Genomic DNA, 16,426 nt, shown 5'->3' with positions numbered 1-16,426 from the left:
TGACCAAAAGAAAGGGGTCACAAAACCTCCCCAGGGGAAAGGTGGTGAGACAGCCAAAAACAAAGATAGTAAAGAGTCTTCTACAGGCCCCCAAAAACCTGCACAGGAGGGTGGGCCCAGAGCCTCTTCACAAAACAATTCTGGGTACAAGGGTAAAAACTTTGATCCCAAAAAGGCCTGGTGTCGTAACTGTAGTCAGTCTGGACACCAAACTGGAGACAAGGCCTGTCCCAAGAAAGATACCACTTCTAACTCCCATCCAGCTAAAACTGGAATGGCCAGTCTCCAAGTGGGATCAACAGTGTGCCCAGAGCAAATCAGGTGTCACACTGAAGCTACATTAGTCTCTGAGGGTGGGGTGGATTTAGCCACACTGGCTGCCTGGCCCCCTAACATGCAAAAATACAGGCAGCAGCTCTTAATTAATGGGACAAGTGTAGAGGGCCTGAGGAATACAGGTGCCAGTGTCACCATGGTGACAGAGAAACTGGTTTCCCCTGGCCAATATCTGGCTGGACAAACCTATCCAGTCACCAATGCTGACAATCAGACTAAAGTACATCCCATGGCAATGGTAACTTTAGAGTGGGGAGGGGTCAATGGCCTGAAACAGGTGGTGGTCTCCTCAAATATCCCAGTAGACTGTTTGCTTGGAAACGACCTGGAGTCCTCAGCATGGGCTGAGGTAGAACTGAAAACCCATGCAGCCATGCTGGGTATCCCTGAACTGGTGTGTGTCAAGACTAGGGCACAGTGCAAGGCACAGGGTGAAAAAGTAGAGCTGGAGTCTGGAAAAATGGCCCAGCCTACCAAGAGAAAAGGAAAGGCAGCTGGGAAACCAGCTGCAACACAACACCAAAAAGGGAACCTCTCTTCTCAGGAAGAAGTTCTGCCCTCTGAGGGAACTGAGCCTATGGAGCTGGAACCTTATCAGGTTGAGCTCTTGGGCCCAGGGGGACCCTCAAGGGAAGAGTTGTGTAAGGGACAAGAAACCTGTCCCTCTCTTGAAGGCCTTAGGCAGCAAGCTGCTGAAGAGTCCAAAGGCAAGAAAAATGGAACACATAGGGTCTATTGGGAAGATGGACTCCTGTACACTGAGGCAAGAGATCCCAAACCTGGTGCCACTAGGAGAGTGGTAGTGCCTCAGGGTTTCAGAGAGTTTATTCTGACCTTAGCCCATGATATTCCCCTTGCTGGGCATTTGGGACAAACCAAGACGTGGGAGAGGTTAGTCAACCACTTCTACTGGCCCAATATGTCCCAGAAGGTTAAGGAGTTTTGCCTCTCCTGCCCCACCTGTCAAGCCAGTGGTAAGACAGGTGGGCATCCAAAGGCCCCCCTCATTCCACTTCCAGTGGTGGGGGTCCCCTTTGAAAGAGTGGGTGTGGACATAGTTGGTCCACTAGAACCTCCCACAGCCTCAGGAAATATGTACATCCTAGTAGTAGTGGATCATGCTACTAGGTATCCTGAAGCTATTCCCCTTAGGTCGACTACTGCCCCTGCAGTAGCCAAGGCCCTCATTGGTATCTTTACCAGAGTGGGTTTCCCTAAGGAGGTGGTTTCTGACAGAGGTACCAACTTCATGTCAGCTTACCTAAAACACATGTGGAATGAGTGTGGAGTGACTTATAAATTCACTACACCATATCATCCACAAACTAATGGCCTTGTTGAGAGATTCAACAAGACATTAAAGGGCATGATCATGGGGCTCCCAGAAAAACTCAAAAGGAGATGGGATGTCCTCCTGCCATGTCTGCTTTTTGCTTACAGAGAGGTGCCTCAGAAGGGAGTAGGATTCTCACCCTTTGAACTTCTGTTTGGCCACCCTGTAAGGGGACCACTTGCTCTTGTTAAAGAAGGCTGGGAGAGACCTCTTCATGAGCCTAAACAAGACATAGTGGACTATGTACTTGGCCTTCGCTCAAGAATGGCAGAGTACATGGAAAAGGCAAGTAAAAACCTTGAGGCCAGCCAACAACTCCAGAAGTTGTGGTATGACCAAAAGGCTGCACTGGTTGAATTTCAACCAGGGCAGAAAGTCTGGGATCTGGAGCCTGTGGCTCCCAGGGCACTCCAGGACAAATGGAGTGGCCCTTACCCAGTACTAGAAAGGAAGAGTCAGGTCACCTACCTGGTAGACCTGGGCACAAGCAGGAGCCCCAAGAGGGTGATCCATGTAAACCGCCTTAAGCTCTTCCATGACAGGGCTGATGTAAATCTGTTGATGGTAACAGATGAGGACCAGGAAGCTGAGAGTGAGCCTCTCCCTGATCTCCTCTCATCAGACCCTAAAGATGGCTCAGTGGATGGAGTGATCTACTCAGACACCCTCTCTGGCCAACAGCAAGCTGACTGTAGGAAGGTCCTGCAACAGTTTGCTGAACTCTTTTCCCTAACCCCTGGTCAGACACACCTGTGTACCCATGATGTGGACACAGGAGACAGCATGCCTGTCAAAAACAAAATATTTAGACAGTCTGATCAAGTTAAGGAAAGCATCAAGGTGGAAGTCCACAAGATGCTGGAATTGGGAGTAATAGAGCACTCTATGACAGCCCCTGGGCTAGCCCAGTGGTCTTAGTCCCCAAACCTCACACCAAAGATGGAAAGAGAGAGATGAGGTTTTGTGTGGACTACAGAGGTCTCAACTCTGTCACCAAGACAGATGCCCATCCCATTCCTAGAGCTGATGAGCTCATAGACAAATTAGGGGCTGCCAAATTCTTAAGTACCTTTGACTTAACAGCAGGGTACTGGCAAATCAGAATGGCCCCTGGAGCAAAAGAAAAGACAGCATTCTCCACACCTGATGGGCATTATCAGTTCACTGTTATGCCCTTTGGTTTAAAGAATGCCCCTGCCACCTTCCAAAGGTTGGTGAATCAAGTCCTTGCTGGGCTGGAATCCTTTAGTGCAGCTTATCTTGATGATATTGCTGTCTTCAGCTCCACCTGGCAGGATCACCTGGTCCACCTGAAGAAGGTTTTGAAGGCTCTGCAATCTGCAGGCCTCTCTATCAAGGCATCCAAATGCCAGATAGGGCAGGGAACTGTGGTTTACTTGGGACACCTTGTAGGTGGAGGCCAAGTTCAGCCACTCCAACCCAAGATCCAGACTATTCTGGACTGGGTAGCTCCAAAAACCCAGACTCAAGTCAGGGCATTCCTTGGCTTGACTGGGTACTATAGGAGGTTTGTGAAGGGATATGGATCCATTGTGACAGCCCTCACAGAACTCACCTCCAAGAAAATGCCCAAGAAAGTAAACTGGACTGTAGAATGCCAACAGGCCTTTGACACCCTGAAGCAAGCTATGTGCACAGCACCAGTTCTAAAAGCTCCAGATTACTCCAAGCAATTCATTGTGCAAACAGATGCCTCTGAACATGGGATAGGGGCAGTTTTGTCCCAAACAAATGATGATGGCCTTGACCAGCCTGTTGCTTTCATTAGCAGGAGGTTACTCCCCAGGGAGCAGCGTTGGAGTGCCATTGAGAGGGAGGCCTTTGCTGTGGTTTGGTCCCTGAAGAAGTCGAGACCATACCTCTTTGGTACTCACTTCCTAGTTCAGACTGACCACAGACCTCTCAGATGGCTGATGCAAATGAAAGGTGAAAATCCAAAACTGTTGAGGTGGTCCATCTCCCTACAGGGAATGGACTTTATAGTGGAACACAGACCTGGGACTGCCCATGCCAATGCAGATGGCCTTTCCAGGTTCTTCCACTTAGAAAATGAAGACTCTCTTGGGAAAGGTTAGTCTCATCCTCTTTCGTTTGGGGGGGGGTTGTGTAAGGAAATGCCTCCTTGGCATGGTTACCCCCTGACTTTTTGCCTTTGCTGATGCTATGTTTTGAATTGAAAGTGTGCTGAGGCCTGCTAACCAGGCCCCAGCACCAGTGTTCTTTCCCTAACCTGTACTTTTGATTCCACAATTGGCACACCCTGGCATCCAGATAAGTCCCTTGTAACTGGTACCTCTGGTACCAAGGGCCCTGATGCCAGGGAAGGTCTCTAAGGGCTGCAGCATGTATTATGCCACCCTGGAGACCCCTCACTCAGCACAGACACACTGCTTGCCAGCTTGTGTGTGCTAGTGAGAACAAAATGAGTAAGTCGACATGGCACTCCCCTCAGGGTGCCATGCCAGCCTCTCACTGCCTATGCAGTATAGGTAAGACAACCCTCTAGCAGGCCTTACAGCCCTAAGGCAGGGTGCACTATACCATAGGTGAGGGCACCAGTGCATGAGCACTGTGCCCCTACAGTGTCTAAGCAATACCTTAGACATTGTAAGTGCAGGGTAGCCATAAGAGTATATGGTCTGGGAGTCTGTTTTACACGAACTCCACTGCACCATAATGGCTACACTGAAAACTGGGAAGTTTGGTATCAAACTTCTCAGCACAATAAATGCACACTGATGCCAGTGTACATTTTATTGTAAAATAAACCACAGAGGGCACCTTAGAGGTGCCCCCTGAAACTTAACCGACTATCTGTGTAGGCTGACTGGTTCCAGCAGCCTGCCACACTAGAGACATGTTGCTGGCCCCATGGGGAGAGTGCCTTTGTCACTCTGAGGCCAGTAACAAAGCCTGCACTGGGTGGAGATGCTAACACCTCCCCCAGGCAGGAGCTGTAACACCTGGCGGTGAGCCTCAAAGGCTCACCCCTTTGTCACAGCACCGCAGGACACTCCAGCTTAGTGGAGTTGCCCGCCCCCTCCGGCCACGGCCCCCACTTTTGGCGGCAAGGCTGGAGGAAACAAAGAAAGCAACAAGGAGGAGTCACTGGCCAGTCAGGACAGCCCCTAAGGTGTCCTGAGCTGAAGTGACTCTAACTTTTAGAAATCCTCCATCTTGCAGATGGAGGATTCCCCCAATAGGATTAGGGATGTGACCCCCTCCCCTTGGGAGGAGGCACAAAGAGGGTGTACTCACCCTCAGGGCTAGTAGCCATTGGCTACTAACCCCCCAGACCTAAACACGCCCTTAAATTTAGTATTTAAGGGCTCTCCCTGAACCTAGAAAATAGATTCCTGCAACTACAAGAAGAAGGACTGCCGAGCTGACAAACCCCTGCAGAGGAAGAACAGAAGACACCAACTGCCTTGGCCCCAGACTTACCGGCCGGTCTCCTGCCTTCCAAAGAACCTGCTCCAGCGACGCTTTCCAAGGGACCAGCGACCTCTGAATCCTCTGAGGACTGCCCTGCTTCGAAAAAGACAAGAAACTCCAGAGGACAGCGGCCCTGCTCCAAAAGAACTGCAACTTTGTTACAAGGAGCAGATTTAAAGACCCCTGCAACTCCCCGCAAGAAGCGTGAGACTTGCAACACTGCACCCAGTGACCCCGACTCGACTGGTGGAGAACAACCAACTCAGGGAGGACCCTCCGGCGACTCTACGACTGTGAGTAACCAAAGTTGTCCCCCCTGAGCCCCCACAGCGACGCCTGCAGAGGGAATCCCCAGGCTCCCCCTGACCGCGACTGTCTGAACTCCATTTCCCGACGGCTGGAAAAGACCCTGCACCCGCAGCCCCCAGCCCCTAAAGAAACGGAACTTCTGTGCAGGAGTGACCCCAGGAGGCCCTCTCCCTTGCCCAGGTGGTGGCTACCCCGAGGAGCCCCCCCCTTGCCTGCCTGCATCGCTGGAGAGACCCCTTGGTCTTCCATTGAAACCTGAAGGAAACCCGACGCGTGTTTGCACACTGCACCCGGCCGCCCCCGCGCTGCTGAGGGTGTACTTTCTGTGCTACTTTGTGTCCCCCCCAGTGCCCTACAAAACCCCCCTGGTCTGCCCCCCGAAGACGCGGGTACTTACCTGCTGGCAGACTGGAACCGGGGCACCCCCTTCTATCCATTATAGCCTATGTGTTTTGGGCACCTCTTTGACCTTTGCACCTGACCGGCCCTGAGCTGCTGGTGTGATAACTTTGGGGTTGCTCTGAACCCCCAACGGTGGGCTACCTTGGACCAAAAACTCAAACCTGTAAGTGACTTACTTACCTGTGAAAACTAACAATAACTTACCTCCCCCAGGAACTGTGAAAATTGCAGTGTCCACTTTTAAAACAGCTTATTGTGTTTTATGTAAAAAGTATACATGCTAAAGTAATGATTCAAAGTTCCTAGAGTACTTACCTGCAATACCTTTCAAAAGAGCTATTACATGTAAAATTTGAACCTGTGGTTCTTAAAATAAACTAAGAAAATATATTTTCCTATAACAAAACCTATTGGCTGGATTTGTCTCTGAGTGTGTGCACCTCATTTATTGTCTATGTGTATGTACAACAAATGCTTAACACTACTCCTTGGATAAGCCTACTGCTCGACCACACTACCACAAAATAGAGCATTAGTATTATCTCTTTTTTTACCACTATTTTACCTCTAAGGGGAACCCTTGGACTCTGTGCATGCTATTCCTTACTTTGAAATAGCACATACAGAGCCAACTTCCTACATTGGTGGATCAGCGGTGGGGTACAAGACTTTGCATTTGCTGGACTACTCAGCCAATACCTGATCACACGACAAATTCCAAAAATTGTCATTAGAAATTGATTTTTGCAATTTGAAATTTTTACTAAATTCTTTAAAGTCCTGCTAGGGCCTTGTGTTAGTCCCTGTTAGCATTTCTTTTAGAGTTTAAAAGTTTGTAAAAGTTTGAATTAGATTCTAGAACTAGTTTTAGATTCTTAAAAGCATTCCAACTTTTAGAAGAATAATGTCTAGTACAGAGATGAATGTGGTGGAACTCGACACCACACCTTACCTCCATCTCCAGATGAAAGAGCTAAGGTCACTCTGTAACATAAGAAAAATAACAATGGGCTCCAGACCTACCAAAGTACAGCTCCAGGAGCTGTTGGCAGAGTATGATAGAGCCAACCCCTCTGTGGATAACACAGAGGAGGATGATAGTGAACTGGAGGAAGAATCCCCTCCACCAGTCCTATCTAGGGAGAACAGGGCTTCTGAAGCCCTGACTCCAAAAATAATAGTCAGAGATGCTGGCTCCCTCACAGGAGGGTCCAGCCTCTCTGAAATCACTGAGGATAACTCCAGTGAAGAGGACATCCAGTTAGCCAGGATGGCCAAAAGATTGGCTTTGGAAAAACAGATCCTAGCCATAGAAAGGGAAAGACAAGAGATGGGCCTAGGACCCATCAATGGTGGCAGCAACATAAATAGGGTCAGAGATTCTCCTGACATGTTGAAAATCCCCAAAGGGATTGTAACAAAATATGAAGATGGTGATGACATCACCAAATGGTTCACAGCTTTTGAGAGGGCTTGTGAAACCAGAAAAGTGAACAAATCTCACTGGGGTGCTCTCCTTTGGGAAATGTTCACAGGAAAGTGTAGGGATAGACTCCTCACACTCTCTAAAAAAGATGCAGAATCTTATGACCTCATGAAGGGTACCCTGATTGAGGGCTTTGGATTCTCCACTGAGGAGTATAGGATTAGATTCAGGGGGGCTCAAAAATCCTCGAGCCAGACCTGGGTTGACTTTGTAGACTACTCAGTAAAAACACTAGATGGTTGGATTCAAGGCAATGGTGTAAATGATTATGATGGGCTGTACAATTTATTTGTGAAAGAACACCTATTAAGTAATTGTTTCAATGATAAACTGCATCAGCATCTGGTGGACCTAGGACCAATTTCTCCCCAAGAATTGGGAAAGAAGGCGGACCATTGGGTCAAGACTAGGGTGTCCAAAACTTCCCCAGGGGGTGACCAAAAGAAAGGGGTCACAAAACCTCCCCAGGGGAAAGGTGGTGAGACAGCCAAAAACAAAGATAGTAAAGAGTCTTCTACAGGCCCCCAAAAACCTGCACAGGAGGGTGGGCCCAGAGCCTCTTCACAAAACAATTCTGGGTACAAGGGTAAAAACTTTGATCCCAAAAAGGCCTGGTGTCGTAACTGTAGTCAGTCTGGACACCAAACTGGAGACAAGGCCTGTCCCAAGAAAGATACCACTTCTAACTCCCATCCAGCTAAAACTGGAATGGCCAGTCTCCAAGTGGGATCAACAGTGTGCCCAGAGCAAATCAGGTGTCACACTGAAGCTACATTAGTCTCTGAGGGTGGGGTGGATTTAGCCACACTGGCTGCCTGGCCCCCTAACATGCAAAAATACAGGCAGCAGCTCTTAATTAATGGGACAAGTGTAGAGGGCCTGAGGGATACAGGTGCCAGTGTCACCATGGTGACAGAGAAACTGGTTTCCCCTGGCCAATATCTGGCTGGACAAACCTATCCAGTCACCAATGCTGACAATCAGACTAAAGTACATCCCATGGCAATGGTAACTTTAGAGTGGGGAGGGGTCAATGGCCTGAAACAGGTGGTGGTCTCCTCAAATATCCCAGTAGACTGTTTGCTTGGAAACGACCTGGAGTCCTCAGCATGGGCTGAGGTAGAACTGAAAACCCATGCAGCCATGCTGGGTATCCCTGAACTGGTGTGTGTCAAGACTAGGGCACAGTGCAAGGCACAGGGTGAAAAAGTAGAGCTGGAGTCTGGAAAAATGGCCCAGCCTACCAAGAGAAAAGGAAAGGCAGCTGGGAAACCAGCTGCAACACAACACCAAAAAGAGAACCTCTCTTCTCAGGAAGAAGTTCTGCCCTCTGAGGGAACTGAGCCTATGGAGCTGGAACCTTATCAGGTTGAGCTCTTGGGCCCAGGGGGACCCTCAAGGGAAGAGTTGTGTAAGGGACAAGAAACCTGTCCCTCTCTTGAAGGCCTTAGGCAGCAAGCTGCTGAAGAGTCCAAAGGCAAGAAAAATGGAACACATAGGGTCTATTGGGAAGATGGACTCCTGCACACTGAGGCAAGAGATCCCAAACCTGGTGCCACTAGGAGAGTGGTAGTGCCTCAGGGTTTCAGAGAGTTTATTCTGACCTTAGCCCATGATATTCCCCTTGCTGGGCATTTGGGACAAACCAAGACGTGGGAGAGGTTAGTCAACCACTTCTACTGGCCCAATATGTCCCAGAAGGTTAAGGAGTTTTGCCTCTCCTGCCCCACCTGTCAAGCCAGTGGTAAGACAGGTGGGCATCCAAAGGCCCCCCTCATTCCACTTCCAGTGGTGGGGGTCCCCTTTGAAAGAGTGGGTGTGGACATAGTTGGTCCACTAGAACCTCCCACAGCCTCAGGAAATATGTACATCCTAGTAGTAGTGGATCATGCTACTAGGTATCCTGAAGCTATTCCCCTTAGGTCGACTACTGCCCCTGCAGTAGCCAAGGCCCTCATTGGTATCTTTACCAGAGTGGGTTTCCCTAAGGAGGTGGTTTCTGACAGAGGTACCAACTTCATGTCAGCTTACCTAAAACACATGTGGAATGAGTGTGGAGTGACTTATAAATTCACTACACCATATCATCCACAAACTAATGGCCTTGTTGAGAGATTCAACAAGACATTAAAGGGCATGATCATGGGGCTCCCAGAAAAACTCAAAAGGAGATGGGATGTCCTCCTGCCATGTCTGCTTTTTGCTTACAGAGAGGTGCCTCAGAAGGGAGTAGGATTCTCACCCTTTGAACTTCTGTTTGGCCACCCTGTAAGGGGACCACTTGCTCTTGTTAAAGAAGGCTGGGAGAGACCTCTTCATGAGCCTAAACAAGACATAGTGGACTATGTACTTGGCCTTCGCTCAAGAATGGCAGAGTACATGGAAAAGGCAAGTAAAAACCTTGAGGCCAGCCAACAACTCCAGAAGTTGTGGTATGACCAAAAGGCTGCACTGGTTGAATTTCAACCAGGGCAGAAAGTCTGGGATCTGGAGCCTGTGGCTCCCAGGGCACTCCAGGACAAATGGAGTGGCCCTTACCCAGTACTAGAAAGGAAGAGTCAGGTCACCTACCTGGTAGACCTGGGCACAAGCAGGAGCCCCAAGAGGGTGATCCATGTAAACCGCCTTAAGCTCTTCCATGACAGGGCTGATGTAAATCTGTTGATGGTAACAGATGAGGACCAGGAAGCTGAGAGTGAGCCTCTCCCTGATCTCCTCTCATCAGACCCTAAAGATGGCTCAGTGGATGGAGTGATCTACTCAGACACCCTCTCTGGCCAACAGCAAGCTGACTGTAGGAAGGTCCTGCAACAGTTTGCTGAACTCTTTTCCCTAACCCCTGGTCAGACACACCTGTGTACCCATGATGTGGACACAGGAGACAGCATGCCTGTCAAAAACAAAATATTTAGACAGTCTGATCAAGTTAAGGAAAGCATCAAGGTGGAAGTCCACAAGATGCTGGAATTGGGAGTAATAGAGCACTCTGACAGCCCCTGGGCTAGCCCAGTGGTCTTAGTCCCCAAACCTCACACCAAAGATGGAAAGAGAGAGATGAGGTTTTGTGTGGACTACAGAGGTCTCAACTCTGTCACCAAGACAGATGCCCATCCCATTCCTAGAGCTGATGAGCTCATAGACAAATTAGGGGCTGCCAAATTCTTAAGTACCTTTGACTTAACAGCAGGGTACTGGCAAATCAGAATGGCCCCTGGAGCAAAAGAAAAGACAGCATTCTCCACACCTGATGGGCATTATCAGTTCACTGTTATGCCCTTTGGTTTAAAGAATGCCCCTGCCACCTTCCAAAGGTTGGTGAATCAAGTCCTTGCTGGGCTGGAATCCTTTAGTGCAGCTTATCTTGATGATATTGCTGTCTTCAGCTCCACCTGGCAGGATCACCTGGTCCACCTGAAGAAGGTTTTGAAGGCTCTGCAATCTGCAGGCCTCTCTATCAAGGCATCCAAATGCCAGATAGGGCAGGGAACTGTGGTTTACTTGGGACACCTTGTAGGTGGAGGCCAAGTTCAGCCACTCCAACCCAAGATCCAGACTATTCTGGACTGGGTAGCTCCAAAAACCCAGACTCAAGTCAGGGCATTCCTTGGCTTGACTGGGTACTATAGGAGGTTTGTGAAGGGATATGGATCCATTGTGACAGCCCTCACAGAACTCACCTCCAAGAAAATGCCCAAGAAAGTAAACTGGACTGTAGAATGCCAACAGGCCTTTGACACCCTGAAGCAAGCTATGTGCACAGCACCAGTTCTAAAAGCTCCAGATTACTCCAAGCAATTCACTGTGCAAACAGATGCCTCTGAACATGGGATAGGGGCAGTTTTGTCCCAAACAAATGATGATGGCCTTGACCAGCCTGTTGCTTTCATTAGCAGGAGGTTACTCCCCAGGGAGCAGCGTTGGAGTGCCATTGAGAGGGAGGCCTTTGCTGTGGTTTGGTCCCTGAAGAAGTTGAGACCATACCTCTTTGGTACTCACTTCCTAGTTCAGACTGACCACAGACCTCTCAGATGGCTGATGCAAATGAAAGGTGAAAATCCAAAACTGTTGAGGTGGTCCATCTCCCTACAGGGAATGGACTTTATAGTGGAACACAGACCTGGGACTGCCCATGCCAATGCAGATGGCCTTTCCAGGTTCTTCCACTTAGAAAATGAAGACTCTCTTGGGAAAGGTTAGTCTCATCCTCTTTCGTTTGGGGGGGGTTGTGTAAGGAAATGCCTCCTTGGCATGGTTACCCCCTGACTTTTTGCCTTTGCTGATGCTATGTTTTGAATTGAAAGTGTGCTGAGGCCTGCTAACCAGGCCCCAGCACCAGTGTTCTTTCCCTAACCTGTACTTTTGATTCCACAATTGGCACACCCTGGCATCCAGATAAGTCCCTTGTAACTGGTACCTCTGGTACCAAGGGCCCTGATGCCAGGGAAGGTCTCTAAGGGCTGCAGCATGTATTATGCCACCCTGGAGACCCCTCACTCAGCACAGACACACTGCTTGCCAGCTTGTGTGTGCTAGTGAGAACAAAATGAGTAAGTCGACATGGCACTCCCCTCAGGGTGCCATGCCAGCCTCTCACTGCCTATGCAGTATAGGTAAGACACCCCTCTAGCAGGCCTTACAGCCCTAAGGCAGGGTGCACTATACCATAGGTGAGGGCACCAGTGCATGAGCACTGTGCCCCTACAGTGTCTAAGCAATACCTTAGACATTGTAAGTGCAGGGTAGCCATAAGAGTATATGGTCTGGGAGTCTGTTTTGCACGAACTCCACAGCACCATAATGGCTACACTGAAAACTGGGAAGTTTGGTATCAAACTTCTCAGCACAATAAATGCACACTGATGCCAGTGTACATTTTATTGTAAAATACACCACAGAGGGCACCTTAGAGGTGCCCCCTGAAACTTAACCGACTATCTGTGTAGGCTGACTGGTTCCAGCAGCCTGCCACACTAGAGACATGTTGCTGGCCCCATGGGGAGAGTGCCTTTGTCACTCTGAGGCCAGTAACAAAGCCTGCACTGGGTGGAGATGCTAACACCTCCCCCAGGCAGGAGCTGTAACACCTGGCGGTGAGTCTCAAAGGCTCACCCCTTTGTCACAGCACCGCAGGACACTCCAGCTTAGTGGAGTTGCCCGCCCCCTCCGGCCACGGCCCCCACTTTTGGCGGCAAGGCTGGAGGAAACAAAGAAAGCAACAAGGAGGAGTCACTGGCCAGTCAGGACAGCCCCTAAGGTGTCCTGAGCTGAAGTGACTCTAACTTTTAGAAATCCTCCATCTTGCAGATGGAGGATTCCCCCAATAAGATTAGGGATGTGACCCCCTCCCCGTGGGAGGAGGCACAAAGAGGGTGTACTCACCCTCAGTGCTAGTAGCCATTGGCTACTAACCCCCCAGACCTAAACACGCCCTTAAATTTAGTATTTAAGGGCTCTCCCTGAACCTAGAAAATAGATTCCTGCAACTACAAGAAAAAGGACTGCCGAGCTGACAAACCCCTGCAGAGGAAGAACAGAAGACACCAACTGCCTTGGCCCCAGACTTACCGGCCTGTCTCCTGCCTTCCAAAGAACCTGCTCCAGCGACGCTTTCCAAGGGACCAGCGACCTCTGAATCCTCTGAGGACTGCCCTGCTTCGAAAAAGACAAGAAACTCCCGAGGACAGAGGCCCTGCTCCAAAAGAACTGCAACTTTGTTACAAGGAGCAGATTTAAAGACCCCTGCAACTCCCCGCAAGAAGCGTGAGACTTGCAACACTGCACCCGGCGACCCCGACTCGACTGGTGGAGAACAACCAACTCAGGGAGGACCCTCCGGCGACTCTACGACTGTGAGTAACCAAAGTTGTCCCCCCTGAGCCCCCACAGCGACGCCTGCAGAGGGAATCCCCAGGCTCCCCCTGACCGCGACTGTCTGAACTCCATTTCCCGACGGTTGGAAAAGACCCTGCACCCGCAGCCCCCAGCCCCTAAAGAAACGGAACTTCTGTGCAGGAGTGACCCCCAGGAGGCCCTCTCCCTTGCCCAGGTGGTGGCTACCCCGAGGAGCCCCCCCTTGCCTGCCTGCATCGCTGGAGAGACCCCTTGGTCTTCCATTGAAACCTGAAGGAAACCCGACGCGTGTTTGCACACTGCACCCGGCCGCCCCCGCGCTGCTGAGGGTGTACTTTCTGTGCTACTTTGTGTCCCCCCCGGTGCCCTACAAAACCCCCCTGGTCTGCCCCCCGAAGACGCGGGTACTTACCTGCTGGCAGACTGGAACCGGGGCACCCCCTTCTCTCCATTATAGCCTATGTGTTTTGGGCACCTCTTTGACCTTTGCACCTGACCGGCCCTGAGCTGCTGGTGTGATAACTTTGGGGTTGCTCTGAACCCCCAACGGTGGGCTACCTTGGACCAAAAACTCAAACCTGTAAGTGACTTACTTACCTGTGAAAACTAACAATAACTTACCTCCCCCAGGAACTGTGAACATTGCACTAAGTGTCCACTTTTAAAACAGCTTATTGTGTTTTATGTAAAAAGTATACATGCTAAAGTAATGATTCAAAGTTCCTAGAGTACTTACCTGCAATACCTTTCAAAAGAGCTATTACATGTAAAATTTGAACCTGTGGTTCTTAAAATAAACTAAGAAAAGATATTTTCCTATAACAAAACCTATTGGCTGGATTTGTCTCTGAGTGTGTGCACCTCATTTATTGTCTATGTGTATGTACAACAAATGCTTAACACTACTCCTTGGATAAGCCTACTGCTCGACCACACTACCACAAAATAGAGCATTAGTATTATCTCTTTTTTTACCACTATTTTACCTCTAAGGGGAACCCTTGGACTCTGTGCATGCTATTCCTTACTTTGAAATAGCACATACAGAGCCAACTTCCTACAGTTTGCTTTCAGGGTATGGTTAGAGGGGACCCAGCATGAACATTCAATCAACATAGGGCTTCAGTGGATAATACACAGCTTCGTGAAAAATAGAGGGGAGCAGAAGCAAAAGTCTTGTGGGAGGGGGCAGCCGTGCAACACGAGGATTAAAGTGCTTTACAGTTCAGTTTGGTAGTAGCAAAGAACGTTTGAGTTTCCTAGCAGGGAAAGTGAGCCTCCTGCGTCAAGGGAGCACCGTTTGAAGGGGAAAGCTGGATCTATTCCATTTAGAGACAGAAGTGGACGTGTGATGTCTTTAAACCTGTAGGACAGCATCTTGATGGCAGTAGTAGGGCACACGTGGCAGAAGTTGGAAGTGTTCAGCTTTTCATTAAAACTTGTGGGGGCGTAGCTTAGTGACGGCTGAAGTGGTGAATATTTCAATTTAGTTGGGGGAGTGGTAAAACTTGTGGGAACACTTTTTGGTGGCAACTAAAGAATACACATTTAAGATGAGTGTTAAAGACTGGGAACATTTGCTGCACGTAGAACACAAATTGGTGGATGTGGTGACACACCACTTCTACCACTAGGCTGAAATATGAAACATTTTATATGGCAAACACTGTGGAAGAACAACTTGATGGAATTAATAAGATGTGTCTTAGAAGAGCAACACCATTGGGGTAGTACTCGTTTTCACAGACTTTTGGGAACACTGCACGTGGCAGCATTGAGAGTTAGGGGGATCCCTGCTAAGAGAGCTTCTAAATAAATATATTAAAATTCAGGTTGGAGGCGGCAGTAGAGTTTATCCTCATCCCACTATCAACGTGTAGGATCACAACTGGGTAGCAGTAGAAGCATATTACCCTAGGGCGGGACAGCGCGCTGCTTAGAAATTAAATCAGAAGATAGCTGCATGTTACATACCAGGACCTTTTTCCAGAAAGATGACCTTTGACTCAGGAAGGAAATTGGAGCCAGAAAGGACCAGTTCTTCCCTCCCACTGACGGAACAGGCGGTGATGTTGTAGCTCTCCACTTGGGGCAGCTCCTGAGCAGAGCGCTGAGCTGCGTCAGGGACGAGGATAGGGAGGAAAGAAAAAAAAAATAGCATCCTTAGTAATCCAGGGCAACACACGTCTTCGTATTTACCAACAGGTTAGCTAGAATGGATTTTTCTTGTGATTATTAAGTAGTTGGTTCCTGAAAAAGACTAATAGCCAGTGAAAACATTTGTCAATACAAGATTCCAATAAATTAAAGCATGTAGTTGGGAATTGGTGATGTGGCTATGGGTTCAGTACACTCTTCGTTCTGTTGGTACCGTCACCCCATCGAATTGATGTGTTGTAAATAGATAACTGGTTCACACGAATGTAGAACTTATTGCCCATTAGATGGAGCTGCAAAAAGAGGGTTGTGAATAGGGGATTCCTTTTTCACGAAGTGTGGATTCTTTCGCCTAAGACATGGATTTGGAGGTACAGTGTTACTTTACAAGGAATGCAGACTTCTTCTTGGTCAGTTAAGGGTTAATTACCCCAGCGAAAAAATCATTTACCGAAAAAGAAATGTTATGTGAGTTCAGACTAGTTACTCAAGAAGCAGGATTCACATTTTACAGAATAGATGTAATCACGATCCTGGTGCATTTCTTTGGCCATGTGCGGGATGCTTCATATCCTTTCTAACAAATAGTGATCAACTGGTAAAGGTTGGAAAGATAAATGATGGAAAAGCTCTTCTGATGTCTGTGGTTTCAGGGCTCTGTCTTAGGTCCCATTCATCATATGTATCGTGAGGACCATATTTGAGAGGGAAAAATATTTTAATGCCCATGTATGTGGCCGAAACATAGCTCTATTTCAAGATCTTATCAATGAAAATGCATATTAACCCGATGCTCTTGCCTATCAAGGCCCAAAGGACAAACGTCATAATGTCCAGTTCCCAAAGAATGAATGTTTCGTAATCCTGTCCAATCACAGAAATAAATTTGGCCCCTCAGGTATAAACAACGGATATCCCATCCTCCGAATCATAAATCATATAGGAAATAGTGGAAATGTATATTTCGGCGGATGGGATATCAGTCACAGTTGTGATGGAGTAACCCATCTGCCGAAACCTAAATTAGGCCTTAAATGTGATGGTTCCAGCCACCTCCCAACCATTAGGCCTCACTCTAGATTAGCAACAAAAAAGGA

General features: G+C 48.7%; 1 protein-coding gene across 3 annotated transcripts in view; it reads right to left on the bottom strand.

Annotated features, from left to right (window-relative positions):
- The window catches only part of NFATC4 (nuclear factor of activated T cells 4), a 420,369-nt gene that overhangs the window by 154,005 nt on the left and 249,938 nt on the right, over positions 1–16,426 (bottom strand). For all 3 annotated transcript variants that reach the window (XM_069238283.1, XM_069238284.1, XM_069238285.1), the window contains exon 6: positions 15,147–15,287. In XM_069238283.1, coding sequence (XP_069094384.1) covers positions 15,147–15,287 — 141 coding nt within the window. The remainder of the gene's footprint in view (positions 1–15,146; positions 15,288–16,426) is intronic.

Source organism: Pleurodeles waltl, chromosome 6 (assembly GCF_031143425.1).
Source record: "Pleurodeles waltl isolate 20211129_DDA chromosome 6, aPleWal1.hap1.20221129, whole genome shotgun sequence".
Lineage (NCBI taxonomy): Eukaryota > Metazoa > Chordata > Amphibia > Caudata > Salamandridae > Pleurodeles > Pleurodeles waltl.
The sequence above is the reverse complement of the archived record's forward strand: the minus strand, read 5'-3'. Positions and strand labels throughout refer to the sequence as shown.